The 9,507-nt window shown below is 33.9% G+C and overlaps 1 protein-coding gene across 4 annotated transcripts in view; it reads left to right on the forward strand.

Annotated features, from left to right (window-relative positions):
* Positions 1 to 8,971, forward strand: part of LOC149551570 (ceramide synthase 1 LOH3-like) — a 50,075-nt gene extending 41,104 nt beyond the window's left edge. The window contains exons 5-7 of one of the 4 annotated variants that reach the window (XM_089787073.1): positions 5,511 to 5,692; positions 5,786 to 5,876; positions 7,654 to 8,172. In XM_089787073.1, coding sequence (XP_089643199.1) covers positions 5,511 to 5,692; positions 5,786 to 5,817 — 214 coding nt within the window. In that variant the 3' untranslated portion in view covers positions 5,818 to 5,876; positions 7,654 to 8,172. Of the gene's footprint in view, positions 1 to 5,510; positions 5,693 to 5,785; positions 5,877 to 7,653; positions 8,173 to 8,833 lie in introns of those variants that run through there. The other 3 variants (XM_089787074.1, XM_089787072.1, XM_089787071.1) reach the window with 3 other exon arrangements.
* Positions 8,972 to 9,507: the final 536 nt, after the last annotated feature.

The raw sequence follows: 9,507 nt of genomic DNA on the forward strand, positions 1-9,507 counted from the left end.
AAGTTTTGTAAACCAAGACTCAGAAAATTGTTTAAGTGTCATGAAGGAAAACGGTGAAAAATCACAAAGATTGTTTTGGTATGCTTCACTGGAGGCACTTGTGTTAGAGTGGAGTTGCCGTTACACCAAAAGACCGATTTGTCAATGCCAGATACAGCCACTCAACTTATAGTACACAGGAGGCAGTTAAGCCCTTGTCACGAATCCCAAGGGGATTGTTGAACGAATTTATAACAATCTCCCCCTTAGTGTTACCCGAGGGTCTGAGGATTTGAACCTGTGACCAAGCTCTGATACCACTTGTGAGAGTGGAGTAGTTGTTACACCAAAAGACCGATCTATCAATGCTCGATACAACCACTCAACTTATAGTACACAGGAGGCAGTTAAGCCCTTGTCTTGAATCCTGAGGGGAGCATTGAATAAATTTCTAACAACTTGAGCATTTGCGCTCTTAGATGGAGATAGTATAGAGCACGTGGGTAACAACGCTAAAGTTTTGGTTATGTATGAACAAAGTTATAAGCATTTTACTAGGTACAGGTCAAAAAGATAGAATAGAGTAAAACACAGAATAGGGGCATTTTGGTTTACCAAAACAATGACTTAACAATGTTGGGATGGTATCCTAGATGTTAAAACTTAACTCACATGTGACAAAAGATAATTCAAAAGATTTAGCAAAGTATCAAGCAGTATGGCCGACATGATGAAAGATTTTGGTATAAAGGAGGAATTTTTTGTATGTAATAAAGTGTGGCATTGTAATTTAATATTATAATGTTATTTTGGTGCACTATGTGATTGTAAAAAAATGCAAATTTGATGCTAGAGCAGAGCAAAGACAATGCATGTACATTTTGTGAAGTGGAGCTCAAAGGACATATCAGATATTGCAGATATCAACACAGTCATAAAGGTTTTTGTATACACACCTTTGCATACATATTATATTGTTGTATATGCATGTTTGGGCAATGGGCTCAGCTTGCTCTTTGTATTGTAATACCAACTTCTAACAAGGTTGAGGCTTTTAAGAAGGCCTAGTCCTCTGACAAGGACAGATACACTAGACAGATGTAATAGATTCCTAACAGGTTCAATATCTTTCATAGGATACTTTTGATTAGTGGATCATTTTGTGGGTACCATCCCCACTTGAGTTTTCCCTAGTTAGCAAATAATGGTGTTATGAGTTGCATTGTGTTATGACTATGTTTACTTTTCAGTTTGATCATATATGCAAGTTTAAAGATTGTTAATAATATCCATAGTTGGGCAAAAGTTTGTGGAACATTGATTTACCCCTCGCCCCCGCCCTCAGTATTCCAGTATTCTCTATTTCTAGCACAGTCTTCACTTTGTTGGAGGCATCCATGATGTTCAAGAACACCACACCATTCTTGCAAGAAACCGAAAAATTAATGATGGTGCAGTTTTTGCCATTTGTCCACCCATTGGAAAAAGTGTTGCAGCCAATTTGTTTCCATTTAATTCTTTGCTCTTCCACCACTTTTGCTCTAGCAACTGTATTTGTGAGATACCTACAAGTACAAAGTAAAATTAATGTAGTACAAATTTTAATTAAAAAAATAACTTAAATTCAACAAAAATTAGTAATTACTCTAAATAAAAAAGAACATAATTTTATTCTGTAGTCTAAAAATCATAACCCAAGATAAGTGATGAAGATTCAAACTAAAAAGTTAAAACATTACAAAACTAAAACAACCGAACTAACCTCCCATTCAAGTCAAGATGAGAAAGTGCTTTGTTGCCTTTCCTGCTACAGTCGTTGCAATAACCAAATTTAAGCTATGTATGTTTTTGTGGCTAGTTTTCCCCTTTCCCCTTTGAAATTTTTCCTCTTCTTGGGCAGGAAGGTATTTTAATTTCTCTTTTTATCTCATCCGTGGTCTTCTCACAAACCCTTGCATCATGCTTTGTAGTACCTGCAAGGTGGTATTTCAAGTGGTGTATGCATCTGTAAATTAGTTTTTCACACTTGATGCAAATTGCAGTATTATGTTCTTGGTCATTCAAAGGTATACTTCCAAGCCTTGTCTGTAACCCCTTTAGAGTGCATGCTTACATATCTAGATGGGCATGCATCTACTAAGGCATTTGACAAACCCAGAAGCTGATCCAGTTGTAGAAGAATATCTATATGACATTATCAATCAAATTATCAACCTGCACATACAAATTGAAATCACAAAAATATTTTAATTAAAAAACAGCAAACAAACTAAATTAGTTTAAATAATTTTAGATAGTTGAAACTTGAAGAAACCAACAGAAAAAGTGTCAGGGTTTGAGATTTTTAGGAAAAATTGAGATTCTTAAGAAAACAGTGAAAAAACCAGAGAAAATTGTCAAAAAATGGTGTTAAATCTTGTTCATTACACTCAAACAATTTAGAGTACTTAGAAAATGCTATTATTGAGTTTGTGTAAACCTAGATGCAATAGAACGAGATAAAATGATTAAAAAAAGAAAAAAACAGAAGAATCTGAAAACTTACCTAAGAATCAGTTTTTGCTTCAAAATCCTCTTCAAATCTGCTTCAAATTGGCTTAAGTCCTTGCAAATGACCTTGCAATACCTTGGAAGAGTGTTTTGTGGCTTGAGCAGAAGACAGGAAGTCATAAAAACCAGAAAAAAACTTCTGTTTTGACACTGAAACACCTTACACAGACACGGCCAAGAATTTAGCATGGACTTGCTAGAGTTTTAAAACTTGCAAGTAAAAGCTGCAAAAGTTCACTGGCTCTAACTTCTCATGAGAAATTGTTATTCATGCTGAGTTCTCTGCGACTACTTCAACCATGGTAGAGATGCTAGCTTTCTACCTTTTACCATCCCATTATTGATTATTGTCAATTTGGGCTGTACTGTAAGGGACTTTGAAAAGGAAGGGATATAATGTATATCATCATAATTTTATATTAACATTAATAAATTGCATAGTGTTGATCACTTGATTTATTGTTGAGTAATTGTCTGCCTAGCTAGTGCAAAACAATGTTCTGTTGTTTTTATGAACAGGTGGATGAACAGTTGTGTCTTCATTGATACCAGTTGGTTTTATAAACAGAAAGTCCAATGCCTGGTTAATGGTTCTACAAATAGGAAATCCAATATATGGTTAAGGGAACCATTTTATGAATCCTTGCACTAAACAAAGTATAGTACTGACACCACCCATGCAATAAAACCTATGTTTTCAATATTCTTTTGTATTCTATTCAATGATTATTGTATCTGACTACAGTTCTGTTCTGCAAGTAGATCTACACTAGTGTAACAATGTAGAGTGAACAAAATATGACCCCTTTTAGGACTGCAATACATTAACTTATATATAAGATATAAATAAACCTCCGCCCAATTTGAGATGTGCCTTAAGAGATGGTAATAATAATAAAGCAATGTAGAGGCTAAAAGTGATGAAAACAGAAAGGCACTGTAAAACACACACGGGACAAATAAGTAGAGTCAGATTTGTTGAAAATAAAAGAGAGGAGGATTGATAATTAAAGCAACAAACATATCCTTTGCAGGGTGGAGCCACCTCAACAGATAAATTATTAAGTGACAATATCATGGGAAGTGCAAAACTTAGGAATCCAATTAAGAGCTCCTGTTTTGCAGTTATGTAAAAAAGAGGAAAAAAACCAGAATCGACTCATGTTAATTGAAATGTTTGCAGAAGGTTAGGAATAGGCTAATGGAATTTCCACTTCCATCCTATAATTTCTCTTATATATAGATCATGATTATATATGAATATTGTTTTCCATTGTATACTAACAAAGTAACAAGGTATTATGCAAGTTTAGGGTCCATTATTAAGTTCTAAATTTTGAAAGGTGAAATTGAAAGGATCCTTGTTTGATAATACATCTAAAAAGCATGGTTGCTCGGGGACCTATCTTTGAGCCCCCTGGGACACGTCTCAGAGACTGAGACACGTCCTAGTATCAGAGGCCTGGCCTGAGACATCTCCAGTTGAAGGAGATCTTCACTCATAAACTCTCAAAAGACTTCCAATGTCTCCCACACTAACTAAAGGTACTCACTCCGACACAAATATAACAAAAATCCCTAAAAATTAAAAATTAAATGTACCAGGAAGCTAGAAAATTAACACACCACAAAAAGGAAACAGGAGCCAATGCAGGGCAGGAGTCAACACAAGCTAAGAAGACCACAAATATTTGCCACTTGGCTAATTTCCAATTTGATGCAAAACTCAAATGCTATTCATATTTTCTATATTTCTCGTTGTTCTTTTAATTCCTATATGTAGACTTTATGATATTATTCAATGGGGGTGGATTCTATTAGATCCTTGAGAGTTGCAATCTTTTGTTTCATAATTTTCTATTTTCATCCTTGTATGTCTATATTCATATTCGTATAGATATAATCTACATTTATATTCTCATATGTATAATCACATTGAATAGAAAAAGGATTTGTGATGTTGGAAGATTTAACCTGTTGATTTGGACCATTGCCTTCAGTTTCCTTATACACTTTGTCTATATGCATATTTAGTTTACAACTATTCACCTATTTTCAAATTATCTATAATATTAAAAAAATTTACATCTCCAAGTACCCCATCTCCTATTCTGGAAAATAACCATGCTGGTACCGGTACTAGTTTCCAAGTACCCTCGTCTTTGTGCAGCCTTGCTAAAAAGTGTTTCACTTTAATCTCATTTCCAAAGTGCATGAAATCCACCCTTAAAATATGTCAAAACACTCTAATCTGATTTAAAAATGCATGGAATCCATATGTAAAATCATGTTTTTTAGAGGGTAATGAAGTTTGTTTGCTATTATGTTTGTTTTCTTTTTGTGCTTTCCCTACTTCGTATTGTTGGATTTTTCACTAGGGCTTACTTCACTTGCACACTAATAGCAACTAATTGACCAGGGATAATATTGCTGAATGTTTTATTACATTGATTATAAGCACATCCTGTTGAGAGTAGAATAATGAAGTTACCGAGGACAAAAAGTTCCACCATTTGGTGGAGAAACTCTTTACTTCAATGGTAAAATTGGTTGCCAATGAATCTGCAACGGTTATGTGTGTGGAATTTGTGAATGATGCATTCCTTGTCAGGAGCAGAAGAAAGAAGGACGGGACAATAGACAAATGATTTTGCTACAACATTTTCAAGTCATCGTGTAGATTATATTAATCTCTGCTTTCAATGGCAATCAATTTGCATTTACATATGGGAATTTATATTAAATATTCTCATTCTCTTTCCCAGAATGTCTCTCATTTAAGTCTTTTGTTGTGATTTCTATTATCACTCAAATAAAGACACGTATTTGTTTCTTCATGGCATATTTCACCACATTCAATTTTGTAGTATGTGTAAAGGGCATATGATATATGTACAAATCCTTGATGTGGGATTTTAACATTTATTTATGGAAAATATAGATGCTGTCATACTTATCTCTCTCATTTTGACATTTGGCAGTTATGAAGTTCTTCTTACCTTGGACAAAAGAAGATACAGGGATGGGCCTATATATTACTATGTGTTCAATACATTACTTGTCTGTTTATTTATTCTAAATATTTACTGGTGGATTTTGATCTATCGAGTGTTAGTCAAACAGATAAGGTCAAAAGGGAAGGTTGGTGAAGATGTGAGATCAGGTACGTCTGCTCTGGGACTTAAAATTTCTATGAACAATGAACTGAATAAATGGTTGTATGTAAGCATTTTATTGGTGTACGCAAATTTTGCAGATTCTGAAGAAGAAGATGAGAAGGAAGATTGAAATACAGTGCTATTTGTGTTAAAAAGGACAATTCAATTGATTGGAGCCATGGATATCTTGTATGTTCCTTTTCACCTTGTGGTGTTCTGGTTATATAATTATCAATTTCCTCTTTTGGAATATCTATTAATTTCATTAATAATTATGTGGTATACTACATTCTTGTTTTCATCTCATGATAATGGCCAACTTGCATGTTGGGAAAATCATTGATATTGACAGCCCAGTTAAAAAAATGCCATCTTCTCTCTCTTAGTACATGCCAGTTTTTTGTGAAAATTGGCCACAAAATACCAGATTCACAAGGTTACCCCTGCACTTCTGTATTCAGCATATGCAATGTAGATTTGAGTATGGATGCAACTTGGGAAAATACAAGATACTCAAACTTTTTAAAGTTTTATCTGAACAGGCACAGTTGTGTCTACATTGCATTTGAGCCCATAGGACTGTTCATAGAGTATAGGGTTTTTGTAAAAGCCGACTTTCAGGTTTCTTTCTTTCAACCCATACACATACCTAAAGTTTCAACTTCATGAGGTGGTTTTCTATAATGTTTGATATTGTCCCATGTCACCGGTTTTGTGTCATTTACTATTAAACATCATTAATTACTGAAGCCATTGGATTCACACTAGAACTTCAGTTTCTATGTGCTGCTCTTTTTCATTTCATTTAAACTTGAAAATCCATCTTGGTTTATGACGTTGAGCAGGGATCACATGGTTTTGTAATATAATACAAGCATGTGATGTGAGGTACTTATTCGCCTTCCATTTTCTACCATGCAACTAAGCAAACAAGAGAAGAAAAACTAATTCTATCAAATACTTGCAGTCATTTCAAGACTGCTTACCATTATTCATCATGAATAAAACATAATGAAGGTTTTTTTGCATTACTGGGATGACAATGAGGGAGCAATACACCATCTCCTGCATAGTTTTATGTGCAACATCTTTTGGTGCAACTGTACCTTGCGAATTACTAAAAATTCTTACCAAATCTTTATTTAAAAACAAGAATGAGGTACAACTACCTAACAAATATGCATGCACAATTCCCTCAGGGGACATGTACTTATTGCCTAGGAGCCCTAAATTACATTCAACATATTTGTTCAGATCCCCCTGACAAACTATAGGAAATAACATGAATTACAATGACTTACTAGAAATCACTTTATGCTAATAGATTCAAACAATTAGTAGCCTCTCTATTCCGGGTTTCAGCCTGTCTTGCTTTGTCTTGTTTTATCTAGTGAGTACTCTTGAATATCTTTAGTTGTGGGGTTGCAGGGCCTCTCAAACCTGTTTTGTACAAAGTTTCAAGGCCCCTTCAAAACCTGTTGTCACCTAATAAAAAATAATTGGTAGCCTCTCTACACAATGCCTATCTGTTTCCTAGGGCACGAACATTGGTTTCTTTGGACGCTTAATGACATAGGGATGAAGATTGGTGGATGGAAACACAACAGTCGGGTTCCTTTGCGGAAGAGAGGAAAACCTAGTAAAAAATCAACAATCTTGTGGAGGATAGAGACAAATGCAATCAAAATGCATTGAAGCCTTTGAACTATCTTGTTTCCTTCAATCGTGCAAAAAGTTTCATTGCTTCTAAAATTGAATGAGTAAATGGAAATAAGCTAGAATTTTCTTGACCAAATAAGTGAAGAACTCTTATTTATTGATGTTAATGGTGATTGGAATAGATAGTCTTTATGTATTGTTTCTTTGTTTTGTGCTTAAATCTTGGGTTAATTTTGATTATTGCTAAATATGATAGTGTTGTAGAGCTAAAAAATAGACATTAAATTGTCATGTTATTTTAATGAAGCGATGATGAGAAAGTCCAAGGCTAAATGTTCCAAGAATGTGGTACATTTTTAGGGAAGGCCCAAGCACAAAAGTGGGGCTAAATGGGAATGAAAGAATATATATCCTAAGTCAAGAGGATGGTCCAATGCTCAAAGTGTTGGAATTGTGAAAAAAAAGTACATGGAGGAGGAATGTAGAAACAAGAGGTTTTATGTTTCCTTAATGAAACTATTCTTCAACGATTATGATGATGATTTATTGTTTGTTTTTGTTAGTCACTAGCCCGGACTCTTGGCTAATTGAAGTTCCTCTTATCATACGAGTTGTCACAATAATTGATTTTTATTATATTAAGCTCATGGCGGAAAAGTTTCAGTGATAACAATATGGTTAGGATGTTGGTAAGGAAAGTGTATCATTATGTTTTAATGATTTGGGAGTGAAAAATCTTGAGGTCTTATGCAAATTCCAAGTTTATTGAAAAAATATTTAATGTATCCAAGTTGAATGATTATGGAATGCATGTGATATTTGGCAAGTTCGGTTATAGGCTGGTAAAATAGAATTTTGTGGCAATGAGTCTCATAGTGCAAGACTATTTAATGTTTGGTATTTACATAATTTAATGTCTGGTATTTACACAATTTTAAATCCTACCAATCTAATTGATATTTTGAAAACATGAGTATGTTGTGGAATGCATGTTAAGGCAACAGTGGGGAGAAAATCTTTAAATTTGACAGAGAAAAAGAGGGTAGATAGTATTCTTGATGCTTTTGGATTTTGATTGTGTCCTTTTTTAGAAGCCAATGTTCGGGTCACACTCATTGAACCATTATTAGGGCAAGCAAGAGAGAGCACAAATGAGATAAGATAATAGATAGTTTATCCATTTACTGTATTAATTATTTTAGTTCCTACAAGTATTGTTTGTTTAGTAAGTAGAATAGGGTTGTTACATCCTATATTTCATTTATAATTGAAATGTTGTATATAGTCATTGAGAGTTCATATGAATTGGAAATGGTTGGTTAAATTGGTTTTTCATAATGAGTTTATGAGAATTAGAAATATTGGTTATTCGTTATGATTTTATATGAATTGGAAATGGTTAGTTAATATGGTTATTTGTTATTACAACTTTAACCACATTTGAATGATTTGGAAATGTGCTTTCACCATGTTATTTCTCCTTGTAGGAGCGCGACGAAGGGGGGAAAGCATTGATAGAGAGGAAATAGAGCATGAGCACCAACTTGCCACTGAGTTATTAAGTGTTCATCTAAACTACTTTGGTCAAGGAGAAGCAAACTAGGACAAATCAGACAATGCCAAGTGTCCACTATGTGCTCTCTAGGTCATCTAATCTATAACAGGCACAGGCACAGGCACAGGCACAGGCGCACACACATTCATATGAACATTAAATGAAATAAAATGGTTACTTTTATTTGGAATTTGGATGCTTTGCACCATTTGAGGATGGATATGATATATTATAAATAATAAGCGTAGTACTTAGATATATTTGTACGTATTACATTATATATGTATGTATGTATACATATATTTTGATATAACGTATGTGTACATATATATGTATAAATAACATGTACAAAAGTAGACTTAGGTAATATGAGTATTACTTATAATAGTGTGGGATAATTTCAATTTCCTAATTAATTTAATTTAACTCTGTGTCTTTCGACCCTTTATGATTTGCTTTTAATATTTCGACCTCTTTATGATTCCTTATAATATTTTGGCCCTTTTCATTTTTAATATTTTATCAAGATTGTAAATGCATGTCTCACCACCTCACATTCTTCATGCACGTAACTCCTGCTTGAGCTCATTCATTCATGAGATGGTT

The sequence above is a fragment of the Cupressus sempervirens genome, chromosome 6 (assembly GCF_028749045.1).
Source record: "Cupressus sempervirens isolate cs-2001-9-10 chromosome 6, ASM2874904v1, whole genome shotgun sequence".
Classification (NCBI taxonomy): domain Eukaryota; kingdom Viridiplantae; phylum Streptophyta; class Pinopsida; order Cupressales; family Cupressaceae; genus Cupressus; species Cupressus sempervirens.